This window comes from Symphalangus syndactylus, chromosome 14 (genome assembly GCF_028878055.3).
Source record: "Symphalangus syndactylus isolate Jambi chromosome 14, NHGRI_mSymSyn1-v2.1_pri, whole genome shotgun sequence".
In the NCBI taxonomy this organism is placed as follows: domain Eukaryota; kingdom Metazoa; phylum Chordata; class Mammalia; order Primates; family Hylobatidae; genus Symphalangus; species Symphalangus syndactylus.
In genome coordinates this window covers 96,233,323-96,260,711 of record NC_072436.2, presented here as the reverse complement: position 1 = coordinate 96,260,711, position 27,389 = coordinate 96,233,323, and the positions used below count along the sequence as shown (strand labels likewise).

General features: G+C 37.6%; 1 protein-coding gene across 3 annotated transcripts in view; it reads left to right on the top strand.

Moving 5' to 3' along the window:
• The window catches only part of CAMKMT (calmodulin-lysine N-methyltransferase), a 428,964-nt gene that overhangs the window by 357,897 nt on the left and 43,678 nt on the right, over nt 1-27,389 (top strand). For all 3 annotated transcript variants that reach the window (XM_055242677.2, XM_063618090.1, XM_055242675.2), the window contains 4 exons: nt 2,910-2,970; nt 4,919-4,973; nt 6,028-6,091; nt 13,927-13,993. In XM_055242677.2, coding sequence (XP_055098652.1) covers nt 2,910-2,970; nt 4,919-4,973; nt 6,028-6,091; nt 13,927-13,993 — 247 coding nt within the window. The remainder of the gene's footprint in view (nt 1-2,909; nt 2,971-4,918; nt 4,974-6,027; nt 6,092-13,926; nt 13,994-27,389) is intronic.

The window sequence follows — 27,389 nt, the reverse complement described above, 5'->3', positions numbered from 1 at the left end:
TCAACACAATAATCTCATCATATCAACAACTTTGAAACTAACTTAAATGTCTCTCAAGAGGAAACTGGTTAAATGAATTCTGATGCACACATAGAATGTCTAAGCAATCATTATAAATAATGATGCAGGTAAAGTATATTTTTATTTTCATGTAAAGCTATCTACCATATATTGAATGAGGGAAAATCAGGTTATTGAATATCTTCATGAAAAGATCCCATTGGTGTAAAATATCTTTTTGCCTAGAAAGATCTTTTGAGATGATGTCCAAAATGTTAACAGTGATTATATCCTAGTGGTCAAATTTTACGTGATTTTTTTTTACTTTTTTCTTTGTATGTAATTTTGTTAAAAATCAGCCTCTATAATTTTTTGAGACAATTATAAAACTATTACAAAAGACTGCATTTTAGAAGTCACATTTTTGTACTTAATCAAGGCTTAAATTTTAGTTAGATACTCTTTCCCTATCATTTTTTTAAAACCTCAAGCTGGCCGGGCGCGGTGGCTCACGCTTGTAATCCCAGCACTTTGGGAGGCCGAGGTGGGCGGATCACGAGGTCAGGAGATCGAGACCACGGTGAAACTCCGTCTCTACTAAAAATATAAAAAATTAGCCAGGCGTGGTGGCGGGCGCCTGTAGTCCCAGCTACTCGGAGAGGCTGAGGCAGGAGAATGGCGTGAACCCGGGAGGAGGAGCTTGCAGTGAGCCAAGATCGCGCCACTGCACTCCAGCCTGGGTGACAGAGAGAGACTCCGTCTCAAAAAAAAAAAACCTTAAGCTAAAGGCATAAAGAAATTCATTATAGTGGTGATTATATTCACTTGGTGTAGAGCATTGTCTTATGCTCTTCCTTCAGAGACTTTTATTTATACTTTGGTCTTTATAGAGTTATTTTTATGTGGAGATATGACAGATATTAGGTTTTGGGGTAACAGGTCAAAATGGTTTTCCATTTTTTTTTGGCTATTGGGATAATAATTTTGGATTCACATATTCCCTCTTCCACTTTTCCATCCCTCTTTGCTGGAGGATAACATTAACAACGCTTTCTTTTTCTTTGAGCTTATTACGTGTTAGGAACCATTCTAAACATAGGCATGTATTTTACTCATCTAATTCTCAGGCCAATCCTGTGAGGTTGACAATACTGCAATGATATTTTACAAATGATGAGCATGAGGGATAGGGAGGTTAAGTAACCTGTCCAAGGTCACTCCACAAGGGAATGGCAGAGCTGGCACTGGAGCCCAATAAGTCTGGTTCCAAAATATCTGTGATCTTAACTACCACACTCCACTGCCTCTCTGACTTTCCTCTTAAATATGACTCCAAACACTTCTTGCTGGTTTTCCTTGTTTTTCTCCCAAGCTGTCATTCCTACCAGAAATGCCAGAGAGTCTGAGGTAGTGTGTACACCTGACTGGGCTTCCCTGCAACAAATGCTCTATGGAGACACCTCTTTGCTGTTTATATATTTACCCCCTAAATCTCTTAGGAGTTTACTTAACATTTCTTTGACATCCTCTTCTCTGAAATGTTTAGATTTCTTACTCCTCAAAGTTGGAGGTTCATCTAGGGGAGAGCCTTTTTTAGATGTTTCAACCTTGCATTAAGACCCATCAGCAGAGCGCTTGGTATTGAGTCAGAGAACACTTGCCACCCGTTCCCAGGACTGCATGGTGCTCTCAGCCTCAGGAAGTGCAAGATGCCTGGTGCTCTGCCTGATCTTTGAGTCTGATTAATTGGGGCAAAACATAATTTTTATAAGGTTACAGTTTATTCTAATTATAAGGGTAATATATGTTTATTATAAAAATTTTGGAAAATACAAAAAAGCATAAAGAAAAAAATTAAAAACACTTATAATCCTACCATCCTGTGATAACAACTAGAAACTATAATTTCCAAGCACGTTTGTCTTCTCTTTAAGCAATTCATATCCATTCATGAAGACTAAGTATTTGAAATCAGTGATTTATGGATGATAATTTTAGAAAATGCCCATCCATGCAATTTAGCAGGTAGAATTATTGTTAAATTTAAAGATGTACCAAAGTTGGTGAAATTAAAATTTCTTAATCTTATACTCCAGTTTGATTTTATTTAACTGAAGAAAGACATAATTGTGGCCAGGCACGGTAGCTCACACTTGTAATCCCAGCACTTTGGGAGGCTGAGGTGGGCAGATCACGAGGTCAGGAGTTCGAGACCAGCTTGACCAACATGGTGAAACCACGTCTCTACTGAAAATACAAAAATTAGCTGGGCATGGTGGCATGCACCTGTAATCTCAGCTACCCAGGAGGCTGAGGCAGGAGAATCACTTGAATCCAGGAGGTGGACTTTAGAGTGAGCCGAGATCTCGCCCCTGCACTCCAGCCTGGCGATAGAGCGAGACTGTGTCTAAAAAAAAAAAGACAGAATTGTACATGTTTAAGAATATTAGCATGGAATCAAACAAAAAAAGTATAGTGACTTCAGTGGTTTTGTTTACTCCTGTGTGTGATCGTCCCATTTATTTTTGCCTAATATGGGCTGCATATATAAGTAAGTCTTCAACTGATACTAATTAATTTTATGTGCACAAGATGAAGATCTATGTGAAGTACCATCAGAATTTAACTTTTGATATTTGTGATTTTGGTTGTTACTGTTTTGGCTGTCTTGTGATCAAAATTTAGTATAATTCATTTAGGATATTTTTCTATTATCCTTGGGGAAAGAGTTATAAATCTCACCACTATAAAAATAACAACAATAAAAGATACTCGTGACATGACATATTATAAGTAATAACAGTGTTGTTTGATTCAAGTTGAAATAGCTTGTACTGAACATTATTTTTAAAAGCCATTTCTTGAAAGAATGACTTCTATAATAAGGTTTATCCTCTTGTGTTTTCTAGGCATCTGGCCATCTGAAGAGGTTTTGGCTTACTACTGCCTCAAGCACAATAATATATTCAGGTACAGAGCTGCACTTAAGATATTTTTTAGCCCATGATGGATATTGAGTCAACATATTAAAAATTGCCATGATTACATTCTTCAAATTAAATTGTTAGAAAAAAATTTAAAAAAGGAAAACAGAAAGGAAGAGAAGGAAAACAGAAAGAAAGGGGAAAAAGTTCACAGTGAACACATGTTGCTTCTCAAGTGAAATCTGAATTGCCTTGGGTACTAATATTGCACAGCAAGATTTTTGCTATATGTCAAAGGCTTTTGATTTCCACTCAAGGCATTTTATTTCACTTTGATTTGGGGGAAACAAAAGTGAAGCTCCAATCAATCCTTACTGATTGTGAAGGTCAAAAAAAAAAAAAAAAAAACCAATAAAGACATTCTTTAAACTTCTGCTGGGGAAGTCACTACAGAATGTCTGATAAATAAATACCTCACAGCTATTATTTAAAGATGCCATCCCACCCCTGGTTTTAAAGGTATTTTTATATATCTAACAATATGTATTTGTGAACTATAAATTACCATTATGGATTCATGCTACGGAAATACATGTTTTCAAGTGTTAGTATGCATTGCAGATCAAACCCATGGATGGAATTTAGGAAAAAAAAAAAACTTTATTTGAAAATTCTAAAGATGTTTCATAGACCCAGAAAATATAGGTTTTTCATTTTAATTCTCATTTTATAAAAGTCATTCAATGTATACTTCCTGAATAGCTCATTATGATTCCAGATAAGCCACTAGTGATCATAGCGTGTGTTTTAACCGTATGTACTTACAAGATTGGGTCAATAATATGTATTTTTTTAAGCTCTATGGGTCCATATTTACCAACCAGTCTATAATTGCTTTGAACAACCAAACATTCATTAAGTGTGTTTTGAAATATTAATGTCCTTGCTTGGCTTCTTCTCCTTCCTTTCCCCCTATTCCCACCTCTCCCTCCCTTTTAATTTTGCTTTTTTTCTCCTCTTGGGGTAATAAACTTCCCAAACTGGGAAGAGGAAACAATCCTAAGAATCTGAGCATATAAATAAGAACAGGGCAATTTTGAATGTGGGCTGCAGAGCTGCCCTGAAAGTCTGGCATTTGCTCGTCTCACTGTGCTTAAGCTTGACTGGAGCTCCAATCAGCGAGCAGTGGGCCAGGGCGAGAATGTCACACGTTGAGGGCTGATATTTAGGCACAAAGGGGAAGGTAAGTGCAGAGTGCCACCCTAGACTGTCAGCTTTAACTCTGAGCTGCTTTACTTTTGAGCTGTGAAGTCAGAGCCCAGTCATTACTTTAGCCTGGGTTTGCTGGCTTAACCATATTATGTCCCTGCATTGTTTATTCACTGTGTTGTGTTGGGGTCAATTGTGATTTAAGTGTTAATTGCTAAATGCTCTTTGTGTAATTGTTCTTTATGGGGACTGTTCAGCTTTCCAAAATGTTTCAGTTTGTTTAAGAATTTTTTTTTTTTTAATTCAGGATTGCATCTATTTATTTTGTGTGTGTTGTTTGTATGTAACTATAATATAGGTATATACACACTCATATATATTCTTCATTTACTTGTCTAACTGTTTTTGAAGGAATGAATGTGGATTAACAGTGTTATCCTTTCCTAACAATTATCTTTCGCTACTCTAGCTAGTTTAGTTCTAAAAGACAGCGCCATTGACAAGGGAAAAAAAGGGAACCTTCTCAGATTTTTCAGCTCAGCGGTGGTAATGTTGCAGTGAACACTAATGAGGGAACCCCCACTGATTTGCCTGCTTTGTGACTTTTCTATTTCATAATTATTTTTAAAACGCAAAACGACATGAGGTAGCCTAGTCATGTCTCTACAACTTCCTGGTAGCGCCGTTCTTACTGCAGATGGCAATTTGTTCTTGTAACATATATCTCTCTCTGACCATTTTCATCTAATTTGTATGGGTTCTACCATTTCTTTTCTCTCTTTCAGGGCCCTTGCTGTGTGTGAGCTAGGGGGTGGCATGACATGCTTGGCTGGGCTCATGGTAGGTCTTTTCTCCATTCCAATCCCATTCAGAGGGAGGAACAAAAGGAAAAATGTTCCAGGGCCTCCAACTGCTGGGTCAGAGAACCGTCAACAGCATCAGCTGCGGTCAAGCTGCCGGGTCTTGAGAGACCTTCTAGATTGACTTACTTTCGGATCATATTGATTTTATGGTTGCCTCGATGAGCAGAAACATTTTACCTCAGTGTAGTCAATATTGCTTGTTGTGACATTCCAGGCCTCGCACAGTCTTTCTTTGCCATAGCGAAAGCATTTTTTTTTTTTTTCAGATTATAGTCCCATTTGCTAAGATACAGGAATAGGCCGGCGAATCACAGTTGGAGCACCATGATATAGCTGCTAATGTTTTGCCTGCATTATTACACCAACAAACATGATCCAGAGCGCTCAGTAATTAGATTCTTTTGAATTAGATTGGCCATTCAGGAACGTCGTTCCCCATTCTCTGGGTTCTGAGTCATGTATTCAGGAGATATTATGTAGCAGCACAGTGCATTAGACAAGTTTTTATGTCTCTACAAATAAAAGCATATTGTTACACTGATTGGCATTTGACAAACCTGTCGCTCTTATACAATGTGTCGAGGTTACAGCCCAGTGTGCGAGCATGTCAAAGCTCACAAAAAAATTACCCTCACAAAGCCATCTGCCTGCAATGCAAAGTTATATGAAGGGCATCAGGCAGTCAGACAGAAGCAAGCTGAAAGGCAGAGTGACAGCCTTGTATGATGGCTCTACTAGATAAACAGAAGCCCACAAATGAAAGCCTCTCAGAATACCATCATCCGCTGTCACAATGCAATTACCGAACAGAATGATAGCAAGATAGAGGCTCCCGCAAATGGAATGATAAAAGTATTGACTGATTTGATTGAATGATTAAAATAATGCAGACATAAAATGAAAAAAGATTGAAGATTGTTACAGAGAAATAGGTGAGGAAGCATGATACTGAAGGCTTGTCACTCCTGTCTTCACTTCCACACAGACAAGCATATTTGCTCATTGTTTGCTGTGCTCCCTTTTTTTTTCAGGTTGCTATTTCTGCAGATGTCAAAGAAGTTCTGTTAACTGATGGGAATGAAAAGGCCATCAGAAGTATCCTTATTCAGATAGAAAACGGGTTTGTTGTGCTCATTCCTTTTTCCCGGCTGAGTAACAATTGATATAAAGAAAGACAGCATGGGGTATTAAAAGAGAGTTTCCCCCCTACATACATGATAAGTAATTAAGAAAAAGTAGAAATATATGAATTCCTTGCATACGACTCCGTGGGTTTTTTTCTTTCCATAGATTTTTATAGACATCTCTCATTAAAGGAGCCTATGTTTTGTGGACCTCCCAAGGCAATAAGAAAATTTGTTTCATAATAATTTTGAAGCATTCTTGTTCTTTTATTTCCATTGGAATTTGCCAGTGTAAAATAAATTATTTGGTATTTATTGTATTTGGATATTGCTGGCAAATATTAACTTCCAGCTTCATGTTTGTTATTACATTCATGCACTTGATATTGTATGTACTGTGTAATATTATGCCTGCTCTAATTGCTGAGGGTACCTATATCCCCCACTGGAACAGCTGTCAGTTCTTCATTATTTCCTTTTATTTAGGATTTTATTTAGGATTATACAAGCTATCTCTATTTTTCTGCTATGCTATTACAGTTCAAACTCCATTAGATTATGCTTTCCTAATATGTACACAGAGTTCATGAAAATTGAACTGTACTTTAAGAAAGCAAGCATAAATGTAGCTACTTTAGCAGTCCAGCTGATTTGTTCAGGGGCAGTTAACAGCTGTTAGAAACTGAGAGGAAAAGTGGAAGATAGGTTTGCTTTGGATTTTTTTTTTTTTTGGTGTGCCTTACATTTACATTATGAGGGAGACAATCTACTTATTTGAATTTTAAGCTCCTAAACTGCCAAAGCAGTTTTGATTTCTGTGGCATGTTACATACAATCTATTTCTGATTTTCTTTTTCGACTTCTGCCATATGATTTTTTCAAAATATGCAGCAGCTTCATCAAGCTGCTCAAACAGGAGAAAGGAGGAACGAGAAGCACAGTAGCTAATATTGTTCAGTAACACTTGCATGCTCTACAGAGCCCCACCCAGCTAATTGCCTGACAGACTTAAAAAAAAATTCAGGAAGGAAAAACAGCCAATCACAATCTTGGCCTTTCACACAAGGGAAAGAGATCACAAAAGGTGCTTCCTTTTTTAAAATGCAGGATTTTAATCACGTTCTTGAGACTGTCTCAAGTTTTTCAAAATATTCCTGAAGATGAGCGGATGTTGTTTCATTCACTCTGCTTTATTCTGAGTTATTTCGTGCATGTATCCATGTATCATTTCACTGTGCTCCTCCTCCTTATGTCAGGGAATACAGAGCAAGAGGAAGCTCAGGTATGCCAGCTCAGCCCCAGCGGATTTTTAGAGGGTGGGGGGAGCAGGATTATTGGACAAGAGAAGATTATTTTAGCCACAGAAACTTTCAGCTTGGGCCCAGTAACCTAAGGTTTTTTTCAAGTCAGCAGGTGTCTTATTTAATAGCATCAGAAACCAATTAGAACTTTTATCAAACTATGGGAAACATCTGTAGTCAGTATGTAAATCTAATTGTTCTAAAATTATTATTGAGCTAAACTACAGAGCTCCCAAAGAAGGGAAGCAATGCTAATGTCATTAATTAACACACCTTTGCTTTAAACAACAAAGATGCCGTGCCAGCTTTTGAAATCAGAGAGGAAATCTCAGATTCTGTATTCATTCTGCCGGCCTTTCAAAGAAATGATTGGTACAGCCCCCTCCCAAGAAAATGGATTTTTAACATTTGGTCCTCAGAAGCTCAGCCCTGAGAGTGCTTTATTGTGCTGGGTTTTACAATGGGTTTAATATAGCGGGGTGCCAAAGGGCAGGAGGGGAAGAACTTTACAAAGTAGATAAAGTAGGTCTTTTCAGGATGCAGACCAAAATTGGCAGTGTGTTTTATTTCATCTCTTAGGACTTTCCTGATGGAGTTCAGTTTTCACCATGCAGTTGTTCTATGTTTGTATGCCTTTTTCTGTTGTAACTAGATCTAATTTTTTTTAATTAAGAGAAAAAGCATGCATAAAGCCTTAAAATCGGCAATGTGTTTTTCCTGCTTTTAATACTAATGTTATTCTTGATTTGCTAACAGAGCTTACAATTGGCATTCGTTGTCATCTGTTTTACTGACTGAGGTTAATATGAATGATTTTTTTTTCTATTTGCATGCCCACTTTCTGTAAGAATAACTAATTCACTGAATCACATACTATTGATGCATATAGATTGAAACAAACTTATTTAAAAATTACTGTTTACATCTTTCCTTTAAAATTTTAGGAAGTCTAAATTATATAGCAGTTGTAGGATATTATTCAAAAATTACTTTCTAAAAAGTAAAAGTGGATGTCAACAAAAAAAGGGGGAGAAACATTGCCAGAAGCCAGAAAATCTCTTAGTAAAGCTGCTAATTATTCTTAATGGGCAAGATGAGCACATTAAGAAACAAATGAATACATCAGTGAAATGTAATTGAAAATCGACCTGGCAATGGCATATCGCATCTGAGTATTGGTCTGTATATTATTCTTATCATTTTAAAAATTATTTTTGTTGTTCTTGGCTTCTGAATTTAATGAATCCAACTGAATCTTCTTAGTCTCTTAAGCTTCTAAGATTCTGATTTTTGCCTTTTTAAAAAAAAAAAAAAAAACAGCATTTCCTGATATTTCCTTTTAATTTTATATTATTTCTATTTGTTTTAGTATGTGAGGCAATGAATGGATTGGTTCTGAATCTTTATATCACAGAAGCATGTCAACCAGTTTTGAGTTTATTTATTATCTCCCTAAAATGTATCAAATGGATTGCCTATGTCTTCTTGAGTTTTCCAACTTGACTCTGAAAAGCTAGATGTTGATTTGAGATTTATTAAACAGAGATATCTGGAAAGATATTAAGACTTGAGGTAAATATTTTTAAGTCACAAATATTTTCTTAGATTCATGGGTAGTTTTCCCTAAGGTCTCCTTGGTCCTTAAATTGCATTGCTGAGTCTACAAACTCAAAGCCTCCACACCTGAGAGCTGCTCTTCCCTACAGATGCCATTTTATCTGTATCCCAAGAGAACAAAGGATAAATTAGAAATGGGATCATTTGGTTTGTCCAGTTCTCAAATTTATTCTAAAATAGTGTGAAACATGTTCCTTTTCTTTTTTTTTGGCAATGCCCCTTTAGTGTCAAGAAAGAAATCTTCAACTGCCCACATATAATAATTACTCCGTAAGGTTTGTAGCTTGTGATAACAGTGACCTAGGAATAGGAGAGAGACATGGTATACTGAGTTATTATTGATGCTAAGCCTCTTCTAAATCATAATGAATAAAAGTAGAACTCCTGAAGGTGAGTAACCCTCTCTGGCTACAATCACTAATGTGCCCAGCACAAGCACCCTGCCTTAGTAAACATCTAGCAGTTCTACGCAGAAAATTCCAATGTTTGGTGACCCATTTCTCTGTAAGCATCTTATCCCCATAGTATGCACAGTGTGGGTCATGATCTTGAACTTAGGATTCTCCAAAAATGGGTAAATCCACTGTGCTTTTTAAAGGAGACACCCCTGGTTTACCATTATTTTTATTTAATACAATCCCTGACTTGAGTCAACTAATAAGTGAAGCTTCGTGTGGGCTGTGCAGCCTGTACCATAGATGGCTGACAACACGGAAATACCGGGTCATCTTCCTGTGTCCAGGCTTCTTCTTCCAATGCTGGCTGTACTTCCATCTACTGATGAGTCATAAGTAAACTCTATGTGCCTCACATTGGGTAGCGGCGCAACAAATATGTATTTTTTGGAATTAAATTAAAATTAATTCAACCAATATTAATGGCATGTCATTACAGGTGCTAAAGATACAATAGTGAACAAGATAGATCTAGTACCTATCCTTGTGGGACACAGATTTTGCCTTGGCTAGAATACATTTATACACATGAAGGGCAGAAGTTCTTTGATAACTTTGGTTATTTAAATTCTACAGTATAAATGTTCACAAAATTAATTCTAACTGTTTTTCTTCTCCTTTTTGTGGAGAATGAGGTCTTGCTATGTTGCCCAGGCAGTCTTGAACTTCTGGGCTCAAGCTATCCTCCTCCTCCTGCCCCCACCTCCCTAAGTGTTGGGATTACAGGCGTGAGCCACTGTGCCTGGTTCACGTAATTAATTCTAAGCCGCAGGGAAAGAAAATAAAGTATGACTGCCAAACCTCATGTTAGTTACTTTACCAGCCTCTTCATCCTACCAAAGCCTTTGCCTGAATTATACACTAAGATAATGAATTGACATGCATTGGGCACCTACTGTGTGCCAGGCCCATCACACGTGATACTCCATTAAGCCTAACAAATAGGTATCATTATTTCTGTTTTAGAGACGGAGCTCAGAGAGATTAATTTACCCCAGGACACACAGCCACCAAGTATCAGAACCAGCACTAGAAGCCAGGTTCATTTGACTTCAAAGCTTATGTTTTTTCGACTTAAACCATTCTGGGTCACCAAAAACTAAAATGATTTGGTGAACGTCATCTTGCATTTCCTTACCATGCTCTGGAAATTAAGGCCTCTCATCCATAAACATAACAATTGGCATTGCTAACAGAGTTTACAGTACCTTTATGGTATCTTCTCAATTCATGTGAGTAATAAGCACATTTAAGAATATTTTGCAGCCTTAAATTAGCAAATATTGCCACATTAAGCATTAAAAAAAAAAAACCTTGAGAGATCAAAATGAATAGGGTTTATATTATAATCTCATGGTTTCCTACCCTCATTTTTGGTATTCCAGCGAAAATAAAGATAACATAAACCAAGAAAGTGGTGCTTTGTGAATCACAGTGTTATTATTTTTAAAATATTTTCTTGCTTAAAGAACATGCCAACTCTCAAAATGTATATATAACTACTGATAAATAATTGCTAATTGCAGGAGGAGGCTGATATTTTTAACAATATGATACATACATATAACATGTAATATAATTTGTTTAAATTACTATTATATAAAAATATTTTTTAAGAATAAAAATCAACTGAAACAAAATTGAAATGGAGCCCTACCTCTGAACAGGGCTTTATTTGAGAAGAAAACTTGGAGATAGAATTCCGGTTTCTTTTTAGCCACAAACATATATCCTGTAGCTCTGGAAGTCCAGATGCCTAGACAAGGGGATTGGAGGCAATTACTCTGTATTCATTTAATCAGAAATCACATTAAGGCTTTCTTTGCACCCAGTCCCTCCCACTGAAGTCCTCCAGAAGGTGGGTGTGGCTCAGAGAACACGATTTGGCCCGTTGTGTTGAACACTATCCTGGACATAGTGACTCAATGTGATTGGATTTCCTTTATTACCCTGAGGTGACACAGAAGAATGATAAAATCTATTATTGGACACAGTGCCATCCAGAAGAACCATCAAAATCTGACCTAAAGTAAAGGGTGGGGAGCAGGATATCTGAATTTGTCTCTTAAGGTAATACTTTAATATACTATTGACATTTTTTCTTCTCATGCTCATTTTAATATTTAAAAAAACCTCTTAAACCACAAAACTTATTTCCCGTCCAGTTCTAAAAATAAAGCAGCCTAAATACTGCTGCCGATTTTTTTATTTAAAAAATTGCTTCTAGAACATAAATACATATGTTTGCTTCAGCCTGACCACCTGGAGTCACAGGTTTATAAATTGTATAAAAGTATATAGTGTTAAGATGTTTACTAAAAATTATTAATATGTTTTCTGAGTTATATAATTTAACTTCCCTGAGACTATTTTATAAAAAGTATTACCTCCACTAACAAAATAATATGTTTTGCTTGATAGATTAGTCATGTACTCATACGACTCTACAGGTGTACTGGGCACATTATGGCATGCGGTTGGATGCCATGGAAACTCTAAGGAGGGTGTGGCCAGAGTGTGGGGGAACTTAATCAAAAACAGTTGTCAGTTGACTCTTTACTAATTTTGTTCTTCTCAGAATAAAGATGTCAGCTGTCCTTTTCTGCAAGACATTTCATTTAGAAGACTTTCCTGAAATACTTTCTTCCTGAAATAGACAGAACTGTAGGCCGATGTGTCATTTTAGTTAATCAAAACAAGTAGGCAAATTAGTCTCTTTTATTTTTTTAATGAATGTAATTTAACGGTATTTAATTTGCATACAGGAAAGTTCACCCAGGAAAAAAAAAAGTCTGCATTATAGCACTTTTGTAAACCTCAACAAAGCCCTTCATTAGCAGACCTAATTGATTTTTCCTACCCACCCCTGGGGGAAGAAAGCTATCACAGTACCTGCTTATTCACTCAGAGAAGAAATGGGTGTGCCTGGTGGTTCAAGCAGAGATTTGGGTTAAAAAGTCCTGTGGCTCTGTTTTTGCAGGGAGATCTTGGTCAATGCTTGCTTTGAGCATTCAGGAAATTTGTTTTTCTGAGCAATAGGAGAACATCGCTTGTCTGCTTGGTGTCCTCCCCATGGGCCCAATTTAGTTCAACTTGCAGCCTTCACTGGAATTATTTTATTTCTTGTTTATTTAAACCTGCCTTATTCCAAAAGAGGGATTTTGAGGCTTCTTACCGTGACACATAGAATATACCATATAAAATGAATGGGAAAGTGAGGGCAGTTGGAAATTGGAAAGCCAGGAAAATATGATGAAGCCAGGAATAGAGGTCAGTAGAGAAAACATATGCAACAGGGTCTCTTGTGGTTGTTGGAGTTAGGCCACACATTTGGCTCTGAGTTGCACAGGTGCTGGAGCAAAGAAAAAGAGGATCAAATCTAAGAGTTACAGTGCCGGGAAGTGGAAGCAACATCCTTTGATCTGCAGACCAGCCTTTCCTCGTGCTGAAACCTGACAATTTTTTCCAATGGGCCCTTGTAAATATGGCGCTGGGTGATGTAATGAACCAGCTCCTGGAAACATGTCTTCCATAAATGTGGCTTTTTTGTACAAGTCCTTCCATGCCAAAGGCCATAGCATAAGTCTGTAAAGACAGTTCTTCAGGGGACTTTTCACTCAACTGACTTTCTTCAGTAATTCATTTTCTCTCAAATATTCTCCAAGATTTTCTTCATCTTTTTCTTCTCACTTCCTCCCAAGTCTCATCCTGCTGCTCCTCTCCACCCCTCCCTAGTAGCATTTAGGAGATTGGAAATACTTCACACTGGAAAGTCTCAGGAGACTGACATTGCCCTCCCTGCTGACAGAGAGGCTTGCCTTTGGACTCCTTGCCCTTTTAAGCAAGTAGGACATGGCACCTATGGGACAGTCATTTCCCACCAGCACTCATAACTCTGGGGCTTGCCATGATGATCCATCTCAGGTGATAAAATGCAGCCCAGGGAAGTAAAAGAGCTTGCCTGTGGCAAGTCAGCATCTTGCTTCACACCCCACATACAGCTCTTCTCCTTTCACTCTGCTCATCCCATCTATGATAAAAAGATCGGCCAGGCACAGTGGCTCACACCTGTAATCCCAGTGTTTTGGGAAACTGAGACAGGTGGATTACCTGAGATCAGGAGTTCAAGACCAGCCTGGCCAACATGGTGAAGCCCCATCTCTACTAAAGATACAAAAATTAGCTAGGTGTGGTGGCTAATGCCTTTAGTCCCAGTTACTAGGGAGGCTGAGATGGGAGGATCACTGGAACCCAGGAGGTAGAGGGTGCAGAGAGCCGAGATCACGCCACTGCACTCCAGCCTGGGCAGCAGAGCGAGACCCTGTCTCAAAAAAAATCAATAAATAAAAGATAACTGTTTCTGGACCTTTTTTTTTTTTTTTTTTTGGTCAGTTCACAATCACTGCAGATGTTTTCTTAACTGTGTCCTGTAGATGTGCAAGACATCATCACAAGGAATCAGAAGGCTGGTGTGTTTAAGACCCAGAAAATATCGAGCTGGTAAGATACCTTTCTGCATTAAAAAATTCCCATTGAAATTGCTTTTCTTGATACTATGGATGGTTATTAAAAATAATAACAGCTAACATTTATTGAGCACCTACTGTGTGTCAGGCACTGTGTTTTAAGCACTTTACAAGTGTTGTCTCATTTAATGCTCACTGGAATACTATGAGGCAGACAGACACTCTCATTATCTCCAATTAATAGATGAGAAAACAAGATAAGTATATTAAACACTGGGTTGGGGATGATTTATGATTATACAGTATGAGGTTGGGAGAAGTCAGGCCTGGGAACTCCTTAAATGGCTCTCTTCCAGTGAGTCTCAGCCTAGGAGCAGTTTTGCCCCCAAGGGTAATTTTGGCATTCCCTGGAGACATTTTTTTATTGTCATGACTTGGTAGGAGAGCAGGGAGTGTTGCTACTGGCATCTAGTGGTAGAGACCAGGGATTCCACTGAACATCCTATGTTGCTTAGGACACCCCCATACAACAAAGACATCTGGCATCTGGCCCAGAATGTCAATAGTGCCATCACTGAGAAACCCTGCTCTGTTCCATGATTTTAAAATAGTCTAGGTGTCCATTCACTTTTAGATTCTGTTAATTCTTATGCAAACTAGGAGGAATGCTTGCTCTTAACCAAAACAATGGTTGTTCTGTGATGCTATATTTTATTTTTGCCCTGTTGGTAATGGATCTAGAGAAGTGAGTAATCATTTCATAGTTTTCACATGAAATAGCTGTATTTGTGCATTTTTTCTCATTCATTTAACCACAGACTTCATTAGAATAACTCTCTGTTAAATTAATTGTTTTCTTTATTACTGTGAAGCTGTCATCCTTTGGTATTTTGAATTTTCCCTAAGGTGAAGACACTTTCCCACCCCAACTTCCCAGTTTGATTTTTTTTTTTATTAGTTATATAAACTACTCGTTAACAGACAAAGCCTACAGACTGATTTCTCTTGGACACACCCACGGTACAGCCTTAGCGGCCGGTGGTCTTGGTGTGCTGGCTTCGGACACGAAAATAGCTACAATGCTTAAAAACCAAAGTGATGACACATACTGGTGTGAGGCTATGGAATAGCAATAATTTTTTTCTCTTATATTAATTGGTGAATGTAATGAAGTGTCCATATGTGTATTTTGAAATCCTGCTTAAAATGTTGGGAGTAGGCTGGTGGCACAGGGGACAGCATATTCTGTGTTTCTCATATAAATGAACAAACCACTTATGTTTCCCAGAAAACCTGGGGTAGGTTGAGAGAAAGACAAAGGGTCTGACATTACCTGTGGGGTCCTCATTGTTAGGACAGCCTTTCCTTCACAGTGCAGACAGCCTTACCCTTCTGGAGAGGACTTCATTTTTGGACATGATTTTCAACCTGGTCTTTTAGTTATCAATCAAAAGTGCATTTTCTATGTTGTCCTCATTTACATTTGTTTAATGTTTAAGGTCATTCGTGACCATTTGAGTGTATTTCAGCATATGGAATCAGGGAATAATAGATTTCAGCTTCATGCTGTGAAGAGAGATTGTGTTTTTACAAGACATAATGTTGTTTACTGGGTGTTAATAATCACTAATTAATAAACATATCTAGACTTCTAAAATGTTGCATTTTGAGGAATAAAAATGTCAAGTGTTTAACTTATAGAGTGCAATAGTATTTTCTGTCATCTCTTCATAAAATAATTAAGTTACATAAACAAGCAAAATGTCATTGTTCAACAAAGGACATGTACCAAATGCTTAATACATGGCCTTTGTTTCTGTTTTTCTGTTCTCAAAAATGCTATTTCTAGATATATTGTTCTGATATGTACCTGGACATATAGACTATATGTCAATAATAATCATATAGAAACCTCCAAGATGAGGGTGGGTTTTTTGTCCTCTTTATCTCATACAGTTTCTTTTCTTTTTACCCCTGCAAGCATTTTGTTCGAAGTCTACTAAAGCACTTTCTAGAGAACAGGTAGATGAGTTAGTCCCTGAAATGCCTTGATCTTATATTAAGGAGTGACTTGATCACTTAACTGTCAAGAAGCTAAGAGAAACGGCCAACCACTGATGTAATAATCAGTATTCTCCCTCCATCCACTGCTTTCCCACCCATAACCAGTACAATGTGATGAAAGTATTAGTTCCATGAGAGAAGAAATAAAAGGAAGCCATTCACAAAAGAGCTAAGATAGAGTTCAATAATCTTTTTTAGTGCCTCAATGCATATGCAGAATTTCTCCTCCAAATTGGAGGTGTGGAATAACAATAGCGACAGATAACTAAGAGGTATTTACCATAGCTGTAAAGCCCACACGTGAGCCAAATATTTCTGCTATTAAATAGCACTTCAAAGCTTGACATGAAGTTTGTAACAGCTGAATGTCTCTTGTGACTTCATTTGCAAAGAAGATGTATAAGCTGAAAGGAAAGTCGTGATATGAGAACTATGAGCCTAAGAAATGGTATTTAAAAAAAAAAAAAACAAGCTGCCCAGAAATTTGACTGGCATCCAAGCTCCTGTTCCCACTACTCCAATGATGTTCTCAGTAACTACCAGCATTTCTCCTGCTACCAACCTCTTCCTACCTCTTACACAGGGGCAGACCGAGGTTGTGTGGGGCCTGAAACTTATTTTGAGAGCCCATTTAGGAAGAATAAATTCTATTATACCTTACTTTGATAAATTTTACAGAAATATATGACCATGTGAACACACTACTAGGATTTCTCCCAGGGCCTTGGAAGGGGCCTTACAAGAGGCTCTGACGCTGAACCTTCATTAGCTTCACAGTCAATCCACCTCTGCCCTCATAAGCACCATCATCCTTGCCTAGAGTAACTCTTCTCTTAGCTACCAAACTTTCCTGCTCCCTCTATCCATTTTAGTCATAGTCTGATTATAACTAAATGTGAAAGACATGTTGGTGAAAGTCTGGAAGCCTTAGCCCTGGCTACATCTAAGATCCACATATATGAAGCATTATATTCATTACATCTCAGCTTAATGCAGTCATTTGGTTTATTTGTTGTCCATCCATGCAGCCATCCATTCACTTAACAAATATGTCCAAAGTACTCTGCTTTTGAGAATATAAATATGCAGTTATCAAAAATAATTCTTGAACAAAGGAAACCATGCTACTAAATATAGCTAGAGATTGATGAAAGAGCAAGGATATTTACAGTATCTCAATTGTTGGGTTTATCTGAAGCTGTCTTCAAAATTGTGAATGTTTAACAAAGAACCATTTGGAGCTTTTGATGTCTACGTATTTCTAGGTCTTCCAGAATTAGTGAATAGCATCATTCTCTGGTTAATATTAGTTGACAGTTACTAAAAAATCTATTAAATTTACCCTGCTGTGATGATGTAAGTAAGTTTCACTTAAGAGTGTATGTATCTTTGTGTGAAAGTTGCTAGTGAATTCAGGCTTATGACCTTTATTATTCTTTGATAAACCATGAATTTTAGTAAACTATGGAATTTATGTTAAGACTTTTTTTATAACCCAAACGTTACCTTTATGTGGGCCCCCAAGATTGGTTATTGGTCCCATTGCCCTATTGCTTTTTAAAGATTTATGCCTCCTCTGAGACTCAGTTTCCTTTAGAAGTTAAAATGGGGATGTGGAAAATGATTTTTGAAAGATATGTTCTGACCAAGTGGAATCCAGTGGCTGATTTTCCTGGGCCTTCTGCAGTCTGCCCTTATATCCACATCTCATCTAGCTGCTGCCTCCTCTTTTGGTCACCCAGGCCTTCTCACTTGCCTCCGACAGATATGATCTCTCCATCTCTAGTCTTTGCCATTCTTGTTTCCCTCCTCTTCTCCATCTAAATCCTTCTGTCTGAGATGGCTCCACTGCCATTTTCCCCTTGCCTTCTCGGCCTACCCTAATCTTTTTAATTTCTGCTGCCCTTAGAATAGTACCACAGTTGAACATGGCATAGTCTTTTTTTGTTCAAAGCATGTTGGCTTTGTTTGCGTGTTCACTGGTTTTTCTACTTGTTGATGAATATTTTGACCACCTTCTGTTTGCCAAGTCCTATTCTAGATGCTAGAGATGGAGTGGTAAACAAGATGGAAAAGGCCATGCCTTCTTGGAGTTTATGTCCTAGGGAGGGAAACAGATCATTTTCTTGAAGGCAAGAATTCTGCTTAATATGTTTTTGTACTCCCTGAAGCAATTAGTACACTTTATCCTCGGTGTATGAAAGCTTTTAAAATTGGTATTTAGAGAACATTTTGAAAGACATGAATCCATAAGGCTTATGGAACCAAACCATTTTTAGTAGAGGAAAGTCAAGCTCTAGAGAGTCAGACATCCGTTTCTACATCAGATAGCTGACTTTCATTTCAGTGTTGGCCTCTTCTCAGGCATGCGCATGTAGTGTCTTAGACAAACTGACAGTGTGAGTAGGCATTTATCTGTTCTTCGTCAGGTTGAAGAGGAAGGTTAGTAGAAGGTAACTGAGATAAGGAAGCTGAAGGCTCTCTTTAAGAAATTTTCTGATAAGATATACCTGTTAGTGAGTTTTGTTAGAATTATAGTAACAGAATCCTGAAGACCACTGAGAATTCTAGAGATGCCACACTCCTGTTTCCTTCTGCTGCTATCTTGGCTATGACAAAATGAAATTATCATGTGTACTTTCTGTTACTAACATAACACTGTTGATTTGCTTAACAAGTTTATAGACGGTCTCATATCCCTACTATTTAGTGTTTTGCACTGAAGACACCAACTCCCATAAGAACGTTAGCCAGTTCAGCTATTTTGATAGAGTTATCCTTTTTGTATTAAAATGAGCCAGATTTTAAAATAGGAGGATGCTGTATTTTTAGGGACCTCTTAAACTACAGTCAATTAAAAATTAAGGCCTTTTATTTTAGAATAACATTGTATTGATTCTTTAGATTTGCCCACTTCTACTTTTTACCAAGGTCAAAATCTCACTACCAAAAATAGGCCAGGTTCTGTATTGATAGCTAGGTATGCAAGTCAGACTACTGTATTCTCTGTGAAAATGTCTTCTGGTTTTAAGAGAGAAATCCTTCTCCCTTCACAGAATTTTATATCACAGAAGTTACATATCAATAAAAATATTTTTATTTTCAAAGGAGTTCTTCACTTAAAAATAGAACAATCTTAAAAAAATTTTTTAGAGAATGGCCACATGATAAATCATTGTTAAACAATCATTTATTTTTTACCTTAATAATGGACATTAGTTTGTTTTCAATATTTTGCTATTATAAGCTGCTTCAGTGAGACACATCTTTACATAAATTATACATTTGCAAGTGTGTCTACACAACAAATTTTCAGAAGTGGATTGTGTCTGTTTGCACAACCCTACCAAACTGCATTTTTGTCACTATAACTTTGTAATATATTTTCATATTTCATATTTACTAAGACTTGACATTTTAAAAACTTGGAGTCTTTCTATGCAAGAACAGGTGTTCACTTTTTAAGTTTTTAAAGGTGTTTCACTAGCATTTTTATTTCTCTTATTTTTAGAAACTTTTTGTTGGTCTTACAAATAGGATTTTTTCTTCCATTATATTTTCTACTTCCACTATGTTTTACTATGGGGTTTGGTATAGTAAATGTTTAGTCACCTCAGTGGGTTATTGTTTTGAATATTTTGCAGGTTTATCCTCTTGAGTTTTCCAAACAAACAATCACATCATCTGCAAATGATGACAATTGTAACTTCTTTCTAATTTTCATACCTCCTTTTTCTGTCTCTTGTATAATTTTATTGGATAAAAATTTCCACCATGATTATTAAATAATAGGCATCTTTGAGTCTGATTTTGTTGGGAATCTACTAATTTTTCACCACTAAGTATGCATTAGCCTTTGAGTTGAGATATATATGATATTTTTTATCTTCTTAAAATTTCTTAAGAGATGTTATCACAAGTAAATATGGAACTTTAGCAGATACCTTTTCAGCATCTATGGAGATGTTCAAATTGCTTTCTCTATTTTATTTGTAACTATGACAAATCATATCAAAAGGTTTCCTAATATTAAAACATCCCTGCATTTCTAGTAGTTACTTGGTCACAGTGTCTTAATTCTTCTTTTAATACGCTTCTGTGTTCTAATAACAAATTATCTGAGATTTTTAAAAATTACAACTTTATTGAGATATAATTCACTTACTATACAAGTCACCCACTGAAAGCATATATAATTAAATGGCTTTTAGTGTATTCACAGAGTTGTGCAAGCATCACAATCATTTTAGAATATTTTCATCACCCCCAAAAGAAAGCTCATACTTGGCCAGATGTGCTGGTTCACACCTATCATCCCAGCACTTTGGGGTGCCAAGGTGGGAGGGTTGCTTGAGCCCAGGAGTTTGAAATCAGCCTGGGAGTTTGAAATTAGCCTGGGCAACATAGTGAAACCCCATCTATTGAAAAGAAAAGAAGAGGAGAGGAGAGGGGAGGGGAGGGGAGAGAAGGGGAGGCCCTCATACACATGCCCCTTCCTCACTCCTCCTCCCTTCCAGGGCTAGGCAACCACTAATCTATGTTCTGTTGCTATGCCTTTGCTTATTCTGGACATTTCACATAAATGGAACTGTATAATATGTGGTCTTGCACATCTGGAATCTATCGCTTAAAATCGTGTTTTTAAGGTTATTCATGTGTAGCATATATCAGGGCATTTGTCATTTTTGGTACTATTCCATTGTATGGATAGACCACACTTTATCCACTCACCAGCTGATGGACATTTGAGATGTTTCCTTTTTCTTTTTTTTTTTTTTTCTATTCTGGATAATGCTGTTATGAACATTTGTGTACACATTTTTGTGACAAGTTTCATTTCTCTTGGGTTTATATGGTCACATGGTAACTATATTTAACCTTTTGAGGACCTGCCAGACTATTTTTCAAACTGGCTGAACCACTTTAAATTTTCTACCAAAAAGTATATGATGTTTTCTGAGCTGCTTGCATTGATATTCATCAGTAAAATTGGTCCAGAATTTTCTTTATTGTGCAATCTTTGTCTGATTTTAAATAGCACTGACATAATAGCTATTTAAAAGGATTTGGAAGTTTTTCTTATCTTTTGAACCACCTCTTAGCGGGTTGCCCTACACTGCTACCATAATTCTAGATCAGAACAATTTTTACCCCATTACTTTGTATGTGATATTTGGAGATATAGTGGCAAGAAAGAACTAAATTACATTAGAAAATGCACTGCACTTGAAAGTATGTAAGTTTAAAACATAAAAAAGAAAGAAAAATAAATGAGAACACCAAAAAGCAATAAATAATTTTGTGATTTCATCTGAGATGGTATATAATTGTAATTTCTAGTCCATTCATTCTAATATTTTGTTGTCACTTTGTTTTGCTACTATGTAAGTTAATCAGCTGTCATAGGATCAGAGATACTTGAAACAGAAAATATAATTAGTAAAATAATTAGTACCTTTCATTTCAAGGTCTTGAAACCTTTTCTAGTCCTCTTTAACCAGTGCAGAATATACTGGTCCCCAACGTGAGGGGGGTCTGAATGTTAGGAAAATATCCCTCTTTTGGACTCTGAAATAAGTTCATTTCTGCTAAATTCCAAACAAAAACACAGAGCTGGGATCAGTTTTAAAGTCAGTCCAGAAAAATGTAAGTGATAAGCTGGAACAACAGTTTTCAAACTTTGTTCTCAGAATCGTTTGTAGAGCTTGTTATGACACATTCTTGATCCCCACACCCTGAGAGACTGAGGCGGGCCTGGGGTTTTGCATTTCTAACAGGTAACTCTGACGTCTGGTCTGGAGCCCTCACGTGGGAACCACCAAACTAGAGTTCTCTCTGAGAGTTTCTCATTCAATTCTGCAGTGTTCCATTGCTTTAAAATTGTTCAAATTTTCTTGCCGGGAGTGGTAGCTCATGCCTGTAGTCCCAGCACTTTGGGAGGCCAAGGTGGGTGGATCACAAAGTTGGGAGTTCAAGACCTGCCTGGCCAACATGGTGAAGCCCCACCTCTACTAAAAACAGAAAAATCAGCCAGGCGTGGCAGCAGGCACCTGTAATCCCAGCTACTTGGGAGGCTGAGGCAGGAGAATTGCTTGAACCTGGGAGGCAGAGGTTGCAGTGAGTGGAGATTGCACCACTGCACTTCAGCCCAGGCGACAGAGCAAGACTCTGTCTCAAAATAAATAAATAAATAAATAAATAAATAAATAAATAAATAAAATAATAAAGTTGTTCAGATTTCCATTCTTTGAAGCCACTTCCATTCACTGTATTTTCTTGCTTATTTTATAGATGTTATGCACTTATAAAGAAAGGAAAGGACCTGACTTACAGTCAGCTCTCTTTTGTCTGGAATGAATTAATCTTGTAGGTCTTCTGAGGTAAACATTTCATTGAGACCTAATTTTACTTCCCCCTCGCCTTTCTCCCAGCCTTATTCCTAATCCAGAAATGTAAAATAATTTTGTTTCATGATAAAATCAACCAAGTTGATCAGATAATCTGTTTCAAGGAATTTATATCTGTGAAATCCTGTTTTGGTTAATCTGTGATGTTGCTTCCTTCTCTGAGATAAGGGAAGTGTTCTTAATCAAGTCTGTCTTCAGGGGAACTGTTACTTCTCTGGAGTGGCGCTTTCTTTAAATGCTTGGGACTAAAAAGCCTAGGCCTGTGGCTAAAGAATGTTCTAGCCAGGTGCAGTGGCGTGTGCCTGTAGTCCCAGCTACTACAGACGCTGAGGCAGGAGGATTGCTTGAGGCCAGGAGTTCAAAGCTGTAGTGTGCCATCAACATGCCTGTGAATAGCCACAGTACTCCAGCCTGGGCAACACGGCAAGATCCCCTCTCTTAAAAAATTTTTAAAAAGAATATTCTAAATGTAAATTCATATAGGTAGAGATCTTCTGAAACAAGATTTTCAAAGTGGTTCATGACCCATCATCGCCTGTGGTGCTAATTTTAAAAACAGGTTTCCAGACATCACATAAACCTTGCTGAAGCAAACTCCATAGAGTTGAGGTTCATTTGAACAACCTGACATTTGAACAATCTGACAGTTGAATCACCTTCTCAGGTGGTTCTAATATATCTGAAGCACAGAGCATGCTTTGAGAAGCCCATTTTATATCCCTGGATTGTTGCTCAGATGAGTAAACTGAAAGCGTGAGAGTGAATCCATGGATAGCCTCTGTTTGTCATTAGAAGAGGCATTTTTTTACTCTCATGTGTGAGCTTTACTCCCCACGTTGGACTCTGAATTTCTGTGGTATCATCTTAGTGAAGATGTGACCTCAGTGGAAAGGAGAAAGTTGTATAGATAAGAAAGTAATTCTGATTCGTTTCTTGTCTACATCACAGCTTTTAGGTGTTGGGATTCAACAAGAAGCACATATCGGAGGTGGACAGGCCTGAGGGGATAGTCCAACCACAGTTCTCAACCAGAAGTGGACTGTGTGTCCACCTCTGCACTGTTTGTAATCATATGAGACATTTTTGTTTTATTGTCACAATAGCTAAGTGCTATTATAGTACTGGGAAGAGCAGCGACTGTAAATATTCTGCAATGCAAGGGACAGTTCACCACAATGAAGAACTGTCCTGTTCCTCAAGACTATCCCAGTTGAGAAATACTAGTTCCAGACTAGATGAGAAATGGAGATCCAAAAGTATTGCCTGGATCTCTTTATAGCATTGTCTAGCTTTGTGTGTGTGTGTGTGTGTGTGTGTGTGTGTGTGTGTACATGTATGCAGGTGAGTGCTATATCAGTCTTACATACATTCTTCTTTAAATAAGGGCATGGAATTGATTTTTCTAATGAATAAAAGTTTTTTACCTAAAATATTTTACTAAGTTGCTATTCTAGTCCAACTTGTATTATTCAGTTCAGTGCAATGAAATATAATTTAGTGTCTGCTATGTGTAGGTACTATGATGGGCTTTTTATGGGTTATAAAGATTAAGGTGAGGTTTCTGCCTTTAGTAAGCTCAAGAAGTCCAGACAAGAGATGGACACTTCCCCAGCTACCAAGTTACAAGACAGAGTCTGCTCTAATTGAGTTAACCATGCTATGTGAGTTTAAAGAGATCTGCCAATCCAAGGTGGAAGGATCTGAGAAAGCTTCATGAAGGAGGTGGCCCTTGAGCTGTGATTTAGCAAATTAAAGATAATGAAAGGAAAGAAGTTGAAGAGGGCATTCCAGGTATAAAAAGCAGGGAGGAAATAAGACGTAGAAGTAGAAAAGATGTGTCCAGGCAAATTTAGCTATTTGTGATAAATAGAGAGAGGCTAGAGGCAGAAAGACCAGTTAAGAAATCATCACACTGGGGTGAAGGGGGAGATGAATGGGACAGAGCACATGAAGGGACTGCTAAGATTCCAAGAGAAGTTCTATCTCTTTTTTTTTTTTCAACTTTTATTTAAGATACAAGGAGTACATGTGCAGATTTGTCAGATGGGAATATTGCATGATGCTGGGATTTGGAGTACGGATCCCATCACCGAGGTAGTGAGCATAGTATCTGATAAGTAGTTTTTTAAACCCACCCCCCACCCTCTAGTAGTCCTCAGTGTCTGTTGTTCACACACATTTATATCCATGTGTGCTCAATGTTTAGCTCCCACTTATACTTGAGAATACGTGGCATTTGGTTTCCTGTGCCTTTTTGGTAGAATGATTTGTTTTCTTTGGGGTATATACCCAGTAATGGGATTGCTGGGTCGAATGGTTGCTCTGTTTTAAGTTCTTTGAGAAATTTTCAGACAGCTTTCCACAGTGGTTGGACTAATTTACATTCCTGTCAACAGTGTGTAAGCGTTCCCTTTTCTCCACAGCCTCGCCAGCATCTGTTGTATCTTGACCTTTTAAGAATAGCCATTCTGACTGGTGTGAGGTGGTGTCTCATTGTGGTTTTGATTTGCATTTCTCTGGTAATTAGTGATGCTGGCATTTTTTATATGTTTGTTGGCCACTTGGTGTATCTTCTTTTGAGAAGTGTCTGTTCACGTCTTTTGCCCTTTTTAAATGAGGTTATTGTTTTTTGCTTATTAAGTTCCCTAGAGATTCTAGATATTATGCCTTTGTTGGATGCATAGCTTACAAATATGTTCTCCCATTCTGTGGATTGTCCATTTACCCTGTTGGTAGTTTCTTTTGATATACAGAAGCTCTTTCATGTAATCAGGTCGCACTTGTCTATTTTCGTTTTTGTTGCAGTTGCTGTTGGAGACTTAGCCAAAAATTATTTGCCAAGGCCAATGTCAAGAGAGTATTTCCTAGGTTGTTTTCCAGGATTTTTGTAGTTTGAGGTCTTACATTTAAAACTGTAATCCATTTTGATTTAATTTTTGTACATGGTGATAGGTAGGGGTCCAATTTTATTCTTCTGCGTGTGGTTAGCCAGTTATCTCAGCACCATTTATTGAACAGGGTGTCCTTTCCCCCTTGCTTGTTTTTGTCAGATTTGTTGAAGATCAGATGGTTGTAGGTGTGTGGCTTTATTTCTGAGCTTTCTATTCTGTTCCATTGGTCTGTGTGTCTATTTTTATACCAGTACCAAGCTGTTTTGATGACTATGGCTTTATAGTATGGCTTGAAGTCAATAGTGTGGTACCTCTGGCTTTGTTCTTTTTGCTCAGGATTGTTTTGGCTATTTGGACTCTTTTTTGGTTCCATATGAATTTTAAAATTGCCTTTTTCTAATTCTGTGAAGAATGCCATTGGTGGTTTGATAGGAATGGCATTGAACCTGTAAATTGCTTTGGGCAGTATGGCCATTTTTACAACATTGATTCTTCTAATCCATGAGCCTGGAATGTTTCTCCATTTATTTGTGTTGCCTTCGATTTCTTTCAGCAATGTTTTATAGTTCTCCTTGCAGAGATCTTTTACCTCCTTGGTTAGCTGTATTCCTAGGTATTTCATTTTCTTTGTGGCTAATTTAAGTGGGATTGTGTTCCTGATTTCACTCTCAGCCTGGACATTGTGTAAAGAAATGCTACCGATTGTTGTACATTGGTTTTGTATCCTGAAACTTTACTAAAGCCATTTATCAATTCTAGGAGCCTTTTGGCAGAGTCTTTAGGATTTTCTAAGTATAGAGTCATATCAACAGCAAAGAGAGATAGTTTGACTTTTTATTTGGATACCTTTTATTTCTTTCTCTTTGCTAATTGTTCTGCCTAGGACTTCTAGTACTATATTGAATAAGAGTTGTGAGACTGGGAATCCTTGTCTTGTTCCAGTTCTCAAGGGAAATGGTTTGAGCTTTTGCCCATTCAGGATGATGTTGGCTATGGGTTTGTCATAGATGGCTCTTATTATTTTGAGGTATGTTCCTTCTATGTTTAGTCTGTTGAGGTTTTTTATCATGAAGGGATGTTGGAGTTTATCAAAAACTTTTTCTACATCTATTTAGATGATCATATGGTTTTTGCTTTTGATTCTGTTTATGTGGTGAACCACATTTATTGATTTACTTATGCTTGTTTGTTTTTAGAGACAGGGTTTTACTCTGTCACCCAGGCTGGAGTGCAGTGGTGTGACCATGGCTCATAGCAGCCTCAACCTCCCGGGGTCAAGCAATCCTCCTTCCTCAGCCTCCCAAGTAGATGGGACTATAGGTGTGTGCCACCACACCAGGCTATTTATTTTTTATTTTTTTGTAGAGACAGGGTCTAATTTTGCTGCCCAGCCTGGTCTTGAACTCATGGACCCAAGAAATCCTCCTGCCTCGGCCTCCCGAAGTGCTGGGATTACAGGCGTGATCCAGTGCACCCGGCTGTTTTGTGTATGTTGCACCAGCCTTGCATCCCAGGAATAAAGCCTACTTGATCATGGGGTATTAACTTTTTGATCTGCTGCTAGATTCAATTTGCTAGTATTTTGTTGAGGATTTCTGTGTCTATGGTCATGAGGGATATTGGTCTGAAGTTTCCTTTTATCATTGTGTCTTTGCTAGAGATTGGTATCAGGCTGATGCTGGCTTCATAGAATGAGTTAGGGAGGAGCCCCTCCTCCTCAATTTTTTGGAATAGTTTCAGTAGGATTTGTATCAGTTCTTCTTTGTATTTCTGGCAGAATTCAGCTGTGAATCCATCTGGTCCAGGGCTTTTTTTGTTGTAGGTTATTACTGACTTAATTTCAGAAGTTGATGTTGATCTATGCAGGGTTCCCATCTCTTCCTGATTCGATCTTGGGAGACTGTGTGCTTCCAGGAATGTATCCATTTCCTCTAGATTTTCTAATTTGTATGCATAGAGTTGTTCATTGTAGTCTCTGAGGATCTTTTATATTTCTGTGGAATCAGTTGTAATGTCACCTTTGTTGTTTCTGATTGTGCTTATTTGAATCTTTTATTTCTTTTTCTTT